The sequence below is a fragment of the Monodelphis domestica genome, chromosome 3 (genome assembly GCF_027887165.1).
Source record: "Monodelphis domestica isolate mMonDom1 chromosome 3, mMonDom1.pri, whole genome shotgun sequence".
NCBI classification, from domain to species: domain Eukaryota; kingdom Metazoa; phylum Chordata; class Mammalia; order Didelphimorphia; family Didelphidae; genus Monodelphis; species Monodelphis domestica.
The window spans coordinates 165,206,100-165,223,195 of record NC_077229.1 but is presented as its reverse complement, the minus strand read 5'-3'; the positions used below and the strand labels follow the sequence as shown (position 1 = coordinate 165,223,195).

Here is a 17,096-nt window from a genome sequence, read left to right as displayed (position 1 = left end):
TATGATATATACAATATAAGTTATATAGATACAATTTAAATAAAAAACAAAGAGAAAAATACAATATAAATTACAAATCATGAAACAATCCCCACTCTCAAGAAGGCTGTAGTCTAAAAGTATGAAATTGCAATTTTAGCAAAATTCAAATTATTTCAGCAAGTGAAATTATATGAGAACATTGAAACAGGTTTAAAAACTAGAATTATTAAATTCACTTGTTTTTTTTTTCTCTTGTTCTTTCTTTGCTTAACTTTATTTTAACCCTGGTTGGATTGACAGATAAAATATTTCCTCTCTATTTTAGAAAGTTTGGTTACTGTTATCACTGTTATTGGCATGGCCAATTTATGTTTAGAATACTAGTGTATAGCATATGACATGTTTAAATCACTTGAAAAAATGCTCAAATGTCAATAAAATAATATCTGAATTTTGATTTCTAGAACTGTCTGTTCTAACACTGGTTTAGTTTGATTCAGCCAGACTTAGAAAAGATATGATAAAGGGATAAAAATCCACATAAGTAAAGACATTTCCTAGTAGAGGACAGAGAAGAATCGAAATACATAAGATGTTTTTCCAGTTTTTATTTTTGACTTTCATTATTCTGACTTTGTGGTCATATTATGCTACTTCAGGGTGTGTAGAGAGCACTCTAAAACCTTTGTTTATGACCAAACCAAACTAAATCTTTTTCCATATCCATAGAGAGTTCTATTCCAGGGAACTTTCTTTTTGCTACTTCAAATACTTTTGTAACCTCCCTAGTTTTAGAGTTAGAAACTACAAGTTTCATGAAGAAGAAATTAGTAATATTACTGAACATCAATATTCCCAAGTTACTTTTGATATGTAACTAAAATATGATTAGTATTAACAATAGTTTTTGTGTGTGGTGGTGTAGTCAAACATTTCTAGAGATTAAAACAAGATCTATACATAAATGTCTTTGCCTTCATCTCAGAAATATTATTTTAAAGGCATGTTAGTAGACATGATTGGCATTTGTAATTCATAGCTAAGAAGATTCAAATTATATTTCTTGGGTCAGATATAGTTCAAAGAGTTCCTTTAACTCAACCCCCAAACAGAGAAAGAGTGGAATTAATTGAAGCAATATAGACATGGTATCATTACACTGCATCATCATTGTCCTCAACAAGATGCCCTAGACAAACATATTTATTAGGCTTGTAAACAACTCTATTCATGGCATTGTTCAAAATCACTCCTTAATGAGTTTTTCCTTTCTGCTGGTAGAAAACATAGCACCAGTTTCAAATCTTTTCAAATTACTGTATTGATGCTATAATGAAAAACATTTTAAAAAGAAAATCACTATAGATACGCACAAATCCATATATATGTATAAAGATTCATTTATGCATATATGTTAGTTTTTGTAGTGGTTTAACAAATATTAGTAAAGAGATTTTCATGATATCAATCCACAGTCCTAATTACATTTATATAAATGTATACATATAATATATTCATATTTAATTTCATATATAATGTAACATATGGATTCATATCATAAAATTACTTTTTTAATATTTGTTAGACCACAAGAAAGATTTATATACATATAATAATCTTTGAATATATGTGGTTTTGTATTTGTTTTTCTTGTGGTGATTTTTTACTAAGATTAACAAAGTGATTTTCATGACATCAACAGTCTTAAATGTATATATATACATAGCTAGCTATACATATATAACTATTATTAGGATAGGTGTTTATATTTGATTAGAACTGTTGATTCATGTCATGAAAATTATTTTGTTAATCTTATTCAGTCTTGAATATTTCTAAGCTCACAGTTGTTGAAAGGAAGAATATTTGGCATGAAAGTACTGAAGTCTTTGGAAAAACTTAGTGATATAATGATTCTACACAGAGGGGATATATAAAAAATTAACTTTTTATACAAAGGCCTGTTAACTTTTAGGAACCTTTACTTATCCCATTTATAATGGACTCTGACATTATACTCATCATGGCTACTTTCTTAACATTCTCTTAATGTATGTGTATGTATCTTAATGTATGTGGTGGCCTCTGAAATCATTGACAAGCCATCTCAATTTAAAGTTTTGTTGAAATTCCCTCCTTCCTCCATAATTAATCTGCTGATATAGTGTGGAAATCCAGGGTTATCTCTGAGCTTCAGAGTTGACTATTTCTGTGTAATTTGAACCTGGAGCTAATTTCTGAAAGAAACGACTATGATGCTCAGTAGTAGCTACCCTTTTAACAGTTCTTCAAGGATTTGTTGCACCAATAGGCTTCATGATCATCTTCTAACATTCTCATTCAGCAAAACCTTACTATATGAGTTAAAGAAATTAGCCCTAATTTTTAAAAATACGTGTGAAGGAAATCTTTATTGGCAAAATGTTTCTACGTGATTTGAAAAGTTTTCAGAAATGTGAAATCTGTTTATCTGAAATTGATTGTGCTTACAATTCAGTTAAAAACCAATGTGAATTTCAAATCTTGTTAAAATTTACAAACTTCTCAATGTTTATGGTAAATTTTGATTGCTATCATCTACTACATCAAATGCTTCATAGTCTGATAAAATGTCCTCTTAAAATGTATCTTCTGGTTATTTATAACTATCAAAACTCCTTCCAAATATGTTATAAATGTAATTGAGACCAGGCAGGAAAGATTATATTTGGAGAGTGACTTCCCTACTTTGATAATTACTCTATAGTGTGCCTGTTTCTGTAGAAAATTCATTATATTCAAGGGAATACCTTTATAGATTTCCCCCAAAATATTTTTCTTATTGAAGTTTAATCATTGCTTTAGTATCAAAAATTAGTCCACAGGCAAAATTTTTGCAACATATATGTGCTTATTTTTGCAAAGCTGCATTTAAGTTGATCCTGAATTGTAAAGCACATTTATTATCATATTATTTGAAAATTGTCATCACATCTAAGAAAAAGTTCTATGTAAATTGTACCACTGCAATAGACTCCAAATTTTTCATCTGAAACCTGTCCTTTTCTGTCTTTCCCTTTTTGCTCTGTCTGCACTATTTATCCATCCATCGACTGACAGTGTCTTTACATCCAAAATGCAAAGCAGACAGATGGGCATCTCAGGAAAGAATATGACTAAAAGCACCAGCATCAGTGGGGACATGTGCACAATAGAGAAGAATGATGGCAGCCAATCTGATACTGCAGTGGGCACCATGGGCACCGGTGGCAAAAAGCGGCGCTCCAGCATTGGGGCAAAAATGGTAGCTATTGTGGGTCTCTCACGAAAAAGCCGCAGTACATCCCAGCTCAGCCAAACTGGTAGGAATTTTTTTTCCACATTCATACTTGAGTTATTCACAAATGTAAATTGTTGTCCTGAATCATTTTATTACAATAATGATGTTGTCTATAAAACAATGTGTTTGGGTAAAGGTAAAATTGTAATCATTTTATTTTTTAGAGAAGAAAGAACCTGTTTTATAAATAAAGTATGGCTACAATTGACTCTGGTTACCATGTATTACAAACTTAAAGTAATCATTCCTTCCTTTCTCAGGCAGAAGCCAACCTGAAGTGTTGTACCTATAAATACACAGATGTAAAAAGCTACTTTTTTGAGTTCTTTAAGTACATTTCTTTGAGTGACCTTTTTTATAAATTTATGCCATTTTTTTATGTAGGAACATGCCAAAACAATTTTATTCTCAGAGTTTATACCTTTAAGATGAAATCTCATACTCCAAGGGAATGATGTAACTGCCTTACTGATGATTTGGCTTTCTTTTCAGTTTATAAGCAAGATCTGCTATTAATATCAATTTTCCTTACTACAATTTCTGTTATTCAGTTCATATTTAAATATTCCTGAGGAACAAAATGTACTGGCTTTTTCTTTATCTTTCTTATTTTTTTAACAGCCAGGATATTTAAATCTTGGGTTGCTTCAACATCCAAGTTTCAAATCACATCTGTTACAATAAATTACAGACAATACTCCTACTCAGAAAAGCTACTATTAGCAATTAAAGCATTTGTATGTGAAAGCAATGCCTTTTTCAATGAGGTTGTTGGTTTATAATTAAACAGTAAACCCTTAGTATGTGAAATAAATATATTTTGTACTTAACAAACAAGCAAAAGCAAGTAATGTGGTGTTCAGTTCAGAGTAAATAAATCATAGACAACTGGATGAATACTAATTTGTTCTTCAAAACTAGGACTCTCATACAATGTGAAATCTAATTCCTTACCACAGAAATAATCTTCATCCAGAGGATTAATTGTCTTAAGGTATAAAGGATTTCTGACAATCTGATTTTTGCACACTTTGGTGTTTAAATTACATGAAACAATGATAAAGTTCTGGAAGTTTTGATTTTTTAAAAAATAGTCTATAACTCATTGAACTGTGAACATGTATACACATATATGTTTGTATATATATATACATATACATTTATGTCTTTTTATATTAGAAATGTTACTGCAAATATGTTAAATGCATTATATTCTTTCTTATGTTTCTTACATAGACATAACTTTGATTTATAAGAATTGAAGTTATATTAAAGTTGTATAATCAAACAAATTATATTGGTCACAATACATAAAAAATAAGGATAGGCTTTAACTTCTAAGGATTAATTTATATAATTGTTGATGTAGCAAGAGAAAATTATCTACTTAATTAGCATTTTTATATTTAAGTTATTGAGCTTACTTATAAAATTGGCACATACATAAAAGCAGTTATTAATGAAGTTTAAATGCAGAGAATAATATAGTATTAAATTAACCAAGTAATAAATATTGCTCTAGTAGCATGAATCTGGTACTATTATATGACCTAGATGAGCTCATTGATTGTGAGCTACCCTTTAATGGCAGCTGGATAACTCAGTGTAGTAGGGCCACCATTACCAGGTACAAGACATGACACTGTGATATGTATAGGCCCTGGGGTCACTTTTGAACTTTTTATGGCCAAAAGGAGGCAGCTACAATTATTTTTATAAAAGGGATAGGGATATATGCATGATAGAAATATATTTTGTGATGGATGAATGATAGGTAATGGAAGAACTATGGAAAGCTGCTTGGTAATGTCATACTTGCCTAGTGGAAGACAACTGTTTTTCATTACAGTGAGAATCATAATTTTGTTTTATTTTTCTCACTGGTGAGATCATTCCTGCTAGCAGTCACCCTTTAATGTTGCCCAGATCACCAGGCTATAAGTGTGGTGCCATAGGAAGAGTGCTCAATTTATAGCCTAGGGACCTGGATTCTGATACTGACATTTCTCTTTAAACCTCTGTGATGCTAGGCAAGTTATTTCTCTTCTCTGAATATCACTTTTCTCATCTCTAAAACTGAATGGATTGGATTAAATTAAGCCTAAAGTCTTTTCCAGTTCTAAATTTACAATCCTGAGATCAATGCTCTATGAACCTCAGAGTAGAGAATTCAAAGAATGGCAAGTATGAGTGCTGACAAAAAGATTTTAAAGATCATGAGCAGTGTAACAGAACTGGAAAGAGGCAAATACTATCAATATTTTCACAAAAGAGAATGAATTCTTTAAACTATTGAAAATAAATTTGACTTTGCTAATGAAATTCTTGTATATTATTAAATGGATGCTTAGTAAACATCTAGAAAAGGAAGCAGTGATCCAAAAAGGTAAATTTGGCTTCAGCAAGAATGAATGATGCCAAATTAGCTCCATTGCCTTTTTTATAAGATTATCTACTTGGATAATCACGACAATGATGTAGATATAGTTAATCTAGATTTTTAGAAAATAGACAACAGTTTCTCATGAGATTATTCTGGAAATGGTGACATGATATTGGCTATACATTAGTATAATTAGATTGGATTCATTAAAAATTGATGGTTGAATAAATTGAAGACATTTAACTTAGAGAAGAAAAAGTTTATGGAGGACCTGGTAGCCATATTCAGTTATTTCAAAAACTGTCCCATGGAAGAGTTATTAAATTTGTTTTGATCAGCTTTAGATTTCAGAAACTGAGAGAAATGAATAAAATTGGCAAAGACATAAATGTGTGATAAGTTAGAACTGGAATCAATACTGGAGATCATCTAGTTCAATCCGCCCATTTTATAGATATATAATCAGGCTACTTTAAATGATTTGTCCAGTGTCACAGTAAGAGTAGGGATTTAAATAAAGTTCCTCTAACTTCAAATGTAGTGTACTTTCTATGTAGATTTAGACTCAAAGTCAATCTTTCAAATATTTAAACTATACGAAAGAGGAATGGACTGCTTCAGGAAACAACAGAATCCTGTTTATTAAAAGCCTTTATGGAGAATCTAGATTATTATCAGTTATGTTATGTTGTAGATAGAATTCTTGTATAGGTGTGTGTTGTACTTAAAGGTCTTTAAGGTTTTTCTAAGCCAGATTCTATTACTTGGCATAATAGGATTTTTAAGAGTTACCTACTTAATAAATTTTTCATTACAAGATTTATAGATACACAGATATTCCAAATTCAATTCTTACTACCAAATAAATATTCCACTACATTCATATGACCTTTCTTTTGCCATTTTCTAATAATAAATCACATTTTTACTTCAGTTATTTGCTTCCACAAAGAGTGATATTTCAAATATTTTAGTAGGTATTGAATCTCTTTTTTTGTGTCATTTACTTCCTTAGGGAATATGTCTAATAGTGAGATCAATAGGTCAAAGGGTATGGACAATTTAGTCACCATTTTGCATAAATCCAAACTGATACTAAGAATAGTTAGACAATTTTACCAGTAGTTCATCAGTGTACCTTTCTTTCCACAACCTCTCCAACATTAACTATTCCTATATTTCCTCATCTTTCCTAAATTTGCATAACATAAGTTGAAACATCAGTCATTTTAATTTTAATTAATGATTCTCCCTCTAGCCAAAGCTGTGTATCAGACAGATACTTCATCTTGTTGACTTTTAAGAAATTATTGTGGAAATGACCTTTTACACTAAGGTCACATAAACATCTTGAGTTTATTATTTAAAGGGTAATGCTATTCTAACTATAATTTCTGCAATTTAGTTTTCTCACTAGTCTTTTTTAAAAAAAAGCAGTCCTTACCCCAGAGATTTATATTTCAAAAAGTTTATTCAACTTATTCTTATTAAAACTTAATGCTTCTTTAGACCATTTCTAATCCCGCTTATGTTATCTGTCCAATTTACATACACTTTTCTTTTTTTAGTGAAAAATAATATGTTGACTATTACTTTATAATATAGTTGTTTGTAGTCTGATAATGTTTTGCTTTCTTTATTCATACTTTTTTTCATTGTTGTTATTGAGATTCAAGACCACTGATGGTGAACCTTTTAGAGACTGAGTGACCAAACTGCAGCCCTCACGATGCATGTGAGCTCCCTGTTTACCCCAGACAGGGGAGAGGAGGAAATGCTCCCATTGGGCTTCTGGGAAGAGGAGCAGGTGAAGTGAGAATTGTCCTCAGGCATATGTGGAGAGGGGGAGGGGATCAGCCCCCTCTGGAATGCATACTATAGGTTCGCCAACATGGTTCTTGACCAATGTTCTTCTCAATGAAGTTTCTTATTGTGTTGTCTAATTCTATCAAAAATATCACAAAATAATATTAGGCTAGAACAACGTATGTCAATTAAAATATTGCCATTTATTGTATTGACATAGCTTAACCATGAGCAGTAAACATTTAATCAATTATTTAAATCTCTGGTAGTGTTTTGTAAGGAATTCATGGTTTTGAAGTTGTAGCAAATACCATTTGGTAGGTCTATAGAGGATAGATAACAAAGGTTATAAACTTGAAGCAGAGAGAGCAATTAGGAGGCTACTGAGAAAACACTCCAGGTTAGTGTTCTTTTTTATCTAAAGAAGAAGCTATGTGAATGGTGAAAAGAAAGCAGATACATTAGGCTTGAAAGAGAGAAAATAGTCAAAAATGATCCTTTAAAAATCAAGTAACTTTGGGGGTAATAGTACAGTAAATTAAAATAGGAAGAAATTTGAAGGAATTGGAACATATTGGATTTGAATCAGGAAGTGTGATATAGTGAACAAGCATGAACTGACTCTGGAATCAGAGGGACTGAATATTCAAATCCTATATCATACACTTACTACGTGTGTGATCTTAGACATGCCATCTATAAAATGAGGGATTTGAACTGTATTGCGTCTGAGGTGACTTTCAACTTTATATCCATGATTCTAATATTTCAATTAACATTGGTTGAAAGGTTCTTTAAATTGCAGGCTTTTCTCCTTAAATGTATTGTGACATTGGAGAGTTTAAGGAGTATGTGTATAAATACTTCTAAATAATCTTTCTTCTCACCATCTTACAAAATGGAGCTATAATCTTAGTGATTTTACTTATTAATATTTATAAATTATTAAAGGCTAAAATCTTAAATTATTTTACAATGATACTGACTCACCTATTTACTTGTGGAAGTCTGATAATTCAACAAAATGTTGAAAACACCATGTTAAAACTTGTATTTTATTCATGAGAGAAAATATTTTTATCTTCCATAACAAACATAGATTGAACTCCATGATTTTCTGGACTTGTAAAATCATATTCTGTGTCCAAAGCATGAAATTTCTTACTTAACTTGCTTAATTCTTAAGAAAAATCAATCATGGGACATGAACCAGATTTCCTGTGGAAATCTCTCCTTTCCTTAAAGTAACAAGTAGCTGGGATATACATGGTGTCCCAAAACTTTTAGTGAAGTTTCAATGTATGAAAAGTTAAAACTATACTAAGACTTTTGGGACAAACTATATTTTTTAAAGATGTAAAGATTGAAAGATAGTAAATAAATGCACAAACTATAAAATTTCAACCTTCTTTTGAATAATCCAAGTGACAAACTAGTTTTGATAGAACATTGCTTAATGACTTCTCTAAGACTATAAATATAATTCTTGTGACAAGCGGTTGATCTAAAACCAAAAAAAAATCTTTAAATTTTGAACTAGCAAGTATAAGAAGTTAAAAATCATATATAGTATTCCATTAATTTCCCAATGCTCTTTAGACAGATATGCTTCAGAATGTTCATTTGATGAATAGTTCACTCTCAAAACATGTTTACAGTCTGTCTCTCTAATTGAGTAAGAAGGACATGTGTCATAAGTGGTAGTATCTTTACACTCATGGGCTCTGAGATAATTCAAGATTATATGTCTGTCTGCTTTCTTTCCACTATTGCTCTATAATGTTTTATTTCTACAAAATGAAAGTAAAAAAATGAAGAATGGAGAGGAACATTTTTTATTTTGTATCTAACTTTTTTATCACCATAATTATTCCAATTATCCCTTCCCCTGTCCTTCTAGAACAGTGGTTCTCAACCTTTCAAATGCCGTGACCCTGCAATACAGTTCCTCATGTTGCGGTGACCCCAAACCAAAAAATTATCTTGGTGGCTACTTCAAAACTGTAGTTTTGCTACAATTATGATTCGGGATGTAAATACCTGATATGCATTATGTATTCTCATTGCTACAAATCAAACATAATTTAAACATAGTGATTAATCACAAAAACAATATTTAATTATATGTTGAGAAATATTAATCCAGAAAGAGGCAGCCTAAGCACTAGGGCAGGAGGTAAGTCTACTTTCCTTCCACTTCTTAGCTCTTACAAAAAGTTTTACTATGACTACTTTGGAGTATATGGGGACTTTCTTCTTATCAATGGCTTCCTTGGGGTAAAAACCTATTAATGTTAATCTGGTTCAAAGATATGGACATTTTAGTCATTTTATGTGCAGAATTCCAAATTGCTTTCCAGAATGATTATACCATTTCACAGCTTCACCAGCAATAAACTAGAATATGTATTCTTCTATAACCCCTCCAAAATTGACCGTTGCCTTTTTTGTCACTTAAGCCATTTTTCAGGATATGAGGCAAAACCTCACAGTTGTTTTGTTTTCCATTTCTCATATTATTAGTGATTGGGAACATTTTTTTTCATGTGGCTATGAATGATTGAAAGTTTTTTTGGAAATTGTTCATATCTTTTGACCATTCATCTATTGAGGAATGGCTATTAAGTATATATCTTGGACACTAAACGCTTATCATATAAAGAGAAATTTGATTCAAAGAATTTTCCCCTTCAGTCACTTCCTTTCTCATCCTGGTTGCATTAATTTGGTTTGTGCAAAAGCTTTTCAGTTTCAAATTATCAAAGTTATATCATTAATCTTTTATAATTGTTTCCATTTATTTATGGGTAAAAAATAAATCTTTTAACTCAAAGTATTACAGGCACATGAAATGTGCTTCTCTTCTAATTTTTTATAGTATGCTCTTTAATAATAATATGTATCCATTTAGAATGTATTGTGAAATTTAATGTAGAGTTGGTCTAAGTCTAATTTTTGTGAAACTGTTTTCCTGTTTCCATCAAAAAAGGATTTTTCCCTAGATATTTTTAAATTTTATTATACACTGAGTTATAGAATTCTATTTTCTTCTGATTTTTTCCATGATCTATTATTTTTAATCAATATAGGATAATTTTTCAGGATTGCTGCTTTGTTGGATTTTGAAGTCTGGAAATGCTATTTCTCCATTACACTACTTCTTTTCATTCTAGATCTTTTCTTTTATGAAATGAGCTTTCTTATTATTTTATCAAGTTCTATAAAATATACCCTTGGTAATATTTGTATAATATTGGTATAGTGTTAAAGTTGTGAATTAATTTTGGTAATATTGTCATTTTATTATATTGACATGACTTAGGAATTAGCACTGAATATTATGCCTGCTATTTTTTCTTTATTTCTTTAGTGAGCACTTAGTAATTGAATCTATACAAGTCTTTTATATACTTTAAGAAATTAATCCCCAAATATTTATGGATTTTAGTTAATTGGAATAGGATTTCTCTTTTTATCACTGCTTCTTGTCTTTTGCTATTTTTAAAGAGAAATTCTATTGTTTTTGAGGATGTGTTTTGTAACCTGAAACTTTGCTTGTTATTAATTCCTAATTAGTGTCTTTGTTGATTCCCTAGGGTTTTCTAAATATCCAGAATATCATCAACAAAGTGTTGTATTTCTTTTTTACAGTTATTAATTCCTTAAATTTCTTTCTCTTGTCTTATTAATATTGGTGGTATTTCCAGAACTATATCAAATAATAGAAGGGAAAATCACTATCCTTGCTTTACTCCTATATTTATTGGATAAGTTCTAGTGTGTCACCATTGCATATGATTTTGGTTTTTGGTTTTAGGTAGATGCTTTTTATGATTAAAAAAAAGTTCCTTCTATGCCTAAACATTATAGAGCTTTTTGGGGTGTTTTTTATTGTTGTTGTTGTTGTTTTTTACATAATAGAGTGTTGCACTTTGTCAAAGAGTTTGGATTTTTTATTTAATATAATTAATTATGTTCATTGTTTTTCTAATGTTGACACATCTTTGCATCTTTGGTGTAAATTCCACTTGGTCAAAATGAATAATTTTATAGATAACTTGCTATAATCTTTGTGATAGGATTTTGCCTAAAATTTTTTTAATCAATGTTCATTGCTTTTTTCCCTTAATTTTGGAAAATAATTTATGAAATATGTGACTCTCAAAACAGGATTTTTTCCTTAGTATTGCCTTTACAGCTAGATCTTTTTCCCTTACTGGGTTAGGTAGTATAAAATCTCTATCACATCTTCTGATAATTTGGATATTTTATATTTTTTAACTATTTCCTCTTTTATGTTCTCAGTTTTGTTAGCATATAACTTATTATGTTCTAATAATTATTTTTATTTCTTCTGATTTTGCTGTGATTTCACTGTACTTATTCATTTATTTTCTTAATTGATTTTCTGCTCTCTTCTTTTTAATAAGATTAGCTATTGGTTTATTAATTTTCAGTCTTTTTGAAGAACCAGTTTTTAAATTTATTGTTTCTACAGTGTTCTTTTTTCCACTATTTTAATTTCTCTTCTAATTTTAACACTTATCCCATCTTTTGTGTGTATTTTAGTATTGTTTATTTTTTTAGTTTCTAGTTTTCTTCTAATGAATGTTTAGTTCATCAAACTTCCATTTTTCTATTTTGTTAATGTATTTGATAACAATGTGATTTCCCCAAAGGACTACTTGAGCTGTATTCCAGAAATTTTGGTTTGTTGTTTCATCATTTTAAATTTCTCTTACAAAACTCTTGAATATTTCTGATTGGTTCTTTGACCCGATCATTATTTAGGATTTCATTCATAAGTCTTGTCCCTAAGCCAATTACTATTGGTATTGCATTAAGGTTCTTAAAAGATGTTTTAACTAGCTCTGTCTTTTCATATTTCTTTACTATATTTCTATGTTCACAGTCAGTTTTTATAATTAATCTATGTAGTGCTGAGCAATATATATATTCTTTTGTTGTCCCATTTTTAAAAATGCCATAAGTCTATCAATTCTTGTTTTTCCAGCAATTTGTTCAGCCCCTGTTTGTTTATCTTTTAGACCTATCCAAAACTTAGTGAAGCTTATTAGAATCTTCTGTCATTATTATGTTACTCTCTATGACTTTTTGTAGCTTATATGCTCCCTTTATTAATTTGCATATCAAGATTTCTTTCAGATTTCAGTGCAAGCATCCCCTCCAATATAAAATCTTTCCTGATCCTTTCAGCTACTAATTCCTCTCTCCCCAAAATTACCTTGTGCATTTTTGTATATACTTGAATGGATAGAAAAACAATTTTTGAATACTACTTGCCCAAAAGTATGCTAAGCACTGGGATACAAATACTAAAAAAGCAATATCTAGTCCCTTTCCTCAAAGCATTTACTTTCAGGTAGAGGGAGGCAACAAAAACTATGTTTTGTGTTGGAAGGAAGGAATAAACATTTATTATTAAGTCTATTATGTGCCAGACATTGTGCTAAATGCTTTTATAAAATCATCTCATTTGATATTACTAACAATGCTATAAGGTAGCTACTACTATTATCTCCATTTTATAGCTAAGGAAACTGAGGCAGATAGAAGTTAAGTGATTTCCCCAGGGTCACCCAGCTAGGATTTGTCTGAAGCTGTATTTAAACTCAGATATTCCAGATGCCAGTTCCAGCATTCTATTCATTCTGCAACCTAGCTGTCTTCAGAAGACACAAGAATCTTGAGTGAAGTCATAGAGCAATTAACTGACATATCCTTTCTAAGAATGGTATTATTGATTTAATTACTATTGTAGAACTAGAAATAGTTGAGGGGTTGTGGTTATATGAGAATGAAACATGGCATTAAGATGGCTAGAGAGCTGCAGGAGCATGGTGAATTTGGGCCTGGCTATGCTTTGATCCCTCACAAATAAGAAGCCAGAATTCTAGGGCATGAAATGCCACCTTAAAGGTTGAAATGTTAATCTCTCACCACCCTCCCCCAAACAGAATATAAGCACTTTGAGGGAAGGGATTGTTTCATAATTGTCTTTGAATCCTTAGCACCTACACAGTGCCTTGCATGTATTAGACATTTAATAAATATTGATTTCTTGATTAATTGAAGAGTACTATTGACTTTATAACAACAAAAACTCACTACTTTTACATTTTTGTGAATTCATCTATCGGGTTTTTCCTTGAAGTAGCTTTGATCTAATAAAGTCTGTCTTCCTAATTATTATTTGTTATTATTTGTGTCCTGTTCCTCCAATAGGTGGTGGACTCTATGAAAATGGGATTGGGGAGCAGCTGGGTGGCTCATTGGATTGAGAGCCAGGCCCAGAGATGGGAGGTCCTGGGTTCAAATGTGGCCTCAGATACTTCCTAGCAGTATAACCTGGGCAAGTGACAACCCCCCCCATTGCCTAACCCTTACCACTCTTCTACCTTGAAACTAATACATAGTACTGATTCCAAGATGCAACGTTTTCATTTCAATTAATACAATGTTTCATGTATAGCAAATGCTTGTCAGAATGAATTTGATTATGGGGAGTATGATGTAATTAAAAGAGTAGTACACTGCAAATCAAAACACCTCCATTTTAATCAGGATTCTGCTATTCTTGCCTAAGTGAACTTCACTTTTCTGGACTTCACTGTTCTCTTGTGTAAAATGAAGATTCAAACTATTTTATCACTGAGGTTCCTTCAAATGTTGTGATCTTGTGTCTCTATTGTGACTCTAATGAGTCAACAAGTCCCATACACATTATATTGTTGGCACATTAGCCTACTCTTCCTCTAGCCTGGAATAACCTTGGACCTGTTTCTTCTCATCTTTCACAGGCTTCTAGAAAACTCAAAAGTCACAATATCACTATACTTGCCTCAAACCTATATGTACAAATATAAGTATATATGTCAGTATATAGTCTCTCTTACTAGAATGTTAGCTCCTCGGGGCAGGGACTGTTTTTGCTTTTTCTTTGTATGCCCACTGCTTAGTGCAGTACCTGATACATATTAAACACTTAATAAATTCCTGTATGATTGATTGATATTCATCAGAGCATTGTTCTTTCTAGTTGAGATGTTCATCTAACCACAAAGAGTTTATGAATGGATTTCAGGGGTCTGTGAAATTGGATGGGGGGAAATACCTATATATAGATATATATTCATATATATTTTTTCACTCACCTCTAATTGAAAAATTGAAAATTTCTTTCAATCAAAAATATTATTCTGAGGAGGGGCCCATAGTTTTTATTAGACTGCCAAAGGTTTCCATGTTACAAAAATTGATAGGAATCTCTGACCTATTTGAAATATAAATAATTGTAAGATTTTCCTTATTGCATTATTTCAAGTCATAGAGTGATTTTTAAAAACAATTTATTACTTTAATCAAGTATAAGCAGCAGCAGTTTTTGTTCTTAAAAACCATGATACCTTTTAAAGGTCATATGCTTATATTATATTTATTAGACCATTGTATTATTATCCTATTCTCTTTTTAAAAACCTTCGTAAACTTTAAAAATGTTTGTCAGTATCTTTTCTTTTCATATCACATTCCATTCTCAACCTTACCCAGTAAGCCATCCCTGTAACAAAGAATAAAAAAGAAGGTGAAAAGAAATTCAGTAAATCCAAGGCTGATAACATATACCATGTTTTATGCCCCAAATTTTCTCTGACTGCAAAATAGAATGAGATACATTTTCTCACTTTTTTCCGTAAGGTCAGGCTTAGTCCTTATAACTATACAGTGCTCAGTTTAAGATCTTTCAATACTAAAATATGATGATCCTATAAATGGTGGGAAATGATGTTGCTTGGGTGAGATGGAATTTAATTATGACATTCTTAGAAAACAATGCAGAAGGATTGATTTTCGAAAGGAAATATAGATCAATGTTTGGGTTTTTTGCAACAGAATAAAAATTAAATTAAGGGAAAATTCATCAGGTAGCAATAAGGAAGAAGAATTAGAGGTAAAGAAAACCAGATTCATGGAGGTTATTTAGAACCATCTAAACATGAAGTGATTAGAGCTTGAACTCAAATGGTAGCAGAGGAATAAAGAAGGAATAGATACAAAAAATATTTTCAAAGGAAAATTGTTGAGGTCTACTGAAAAATACAGTATAGAGGATAAAGATAAGAAAGAATTAAGGAATTCTTTTAGATTGCTGAAAGAAAAGCCAGATTATAAAGGATTACGGTGGGAAAGAATTCAGGGGGAACTGAAACAGCAACAGACAGTTCATTTGAAGAATCTGGAGGTTACTTTCTATGGGCAATATGAATACAGGACAGGCTAAAAGGAGGCAAGAGATAGAGGTCTGACTAGATCAAGGAGAAATAATAATTGATGGTAATTAAGGATGTCAATTTGTGTACAATAAGGGATTACAACTGACAATTCATTTAAAATAGAGAAGAAAGGCCTGAGATTCGCCATAGAGCCAAAAGTGAAGCAAATAATATCATTCCGAATCTATACAGAGGTTGGTATGTATGCCCTAAGACCTAAACCAGACAAAGAGAAACAGATATAAAGTAGCTCTTCCGAAACAAGCAGGGGTCAGTTTCTAGAAAAACAGAGTGGTCAAGAGGGCACAAGTAGTTCAGCTCCACAGTACAAATAAATAGGTATCAGAATTTAGGATCTGAATTGGATACCAGAAAAATCAAGGCACAAACTTGATCATGTGGGCAAATGAGGTTTGGCAGCAGTGTATGGCTTTTTCAGAGTAAGGCAAGTTCCTAATGATTCTTGATGGAAGCTATTGTCACAAAGGCAAGAAAGCCATATTGGTCTTTTGAGCAGTCATTTAATCATGTCCCACTCTTCTTTACCCTCTATGGAGTTTTCTTAGTAAAGATACTAGAGTGGTTCACCATTTACTTCATCAGTGAATTAAAGCAAACAGAAGTTAATGGATTTGTCCAGAGTCACAGAGCTGGTGAGTGCTGAGGCCCAGTTGGAATTCAGGTCTTTCTGACTCCAAACCTAGTGTCGTATCCACTGAACAGTGGTAGCCAAATAAGTCAATAGGTTGAAGTGAAAATTTAAGATAAGGGAATCCTTTGTATAATTAAAGCAAAAGGATCCAAAAGCTATGAATAAAAACATAAAAAATATTAGAGAGAGAGGAGTTAAGTGTGGGATTAACGTCCTTTGAGAGTTGGAAAAGGGTGGTTTAAGAACTCAAATAGAGTTGTGGGGCATTCTTATCCACCTCACTATCATTATTATAAAACTTGCATTTGTGCATTATTTTATAATTTTCATTTTAAGCTCTGTTCTCATAAAAACACTATGAGATAAGTTAACTTTGAATAAATTGAGTCAGGGAGAGATTAATTAACTTACTGATAAGTAACATAATTAATCACTAAGAATTAAATCCAGATATTCCATTTATAAATTGCATCCTTTGTACTACTCCAAAAATCAAAGGTAGAACAGATATGTGCTGTAACTTGATAAAGCTATTGATACCATAATTTTAAGCTGTTTATTTTTGAATTTTGAAATTAGTGATATTGAAATATTTATAATATATTAAACTGATTTTCATTGGATATATTATACTTAAAATCATAGTTCTTCAAAAAAACTC

General features: G+C 31.1%; 1 protein-coding gene across 38 annotated transcripts in view; it reads left to right on the top strand.

Annotated features, from left to right (window-relative positions):
* Positions 1–17,096, top strand: part of RIMS2 (regulating synaptic membrane exocytosis 2) — an 821,462-nt gene that overhangs the window by 724,035 nt on the left and 80,331 nt on the right. For 25 of the 38 annotated variants that reach the window (XM_056823206.1, XM_056823209.1, XM_056823211.1 and 22 more), the window contains one exon: positions 3,082–3,323. The exons of the other annotated variants lie outside the window; for them this stretch is intronic. In XM_056823206.1, the coding sequence (XP_056679184.1) occupies positions 3,082–3,323 (242 nt within the window). The remainder of the gene's footprint in view (positions 1–3,081; positions 3,324–17,096) is intronic. 38 annotated transcript variants of the gene reach the window in all.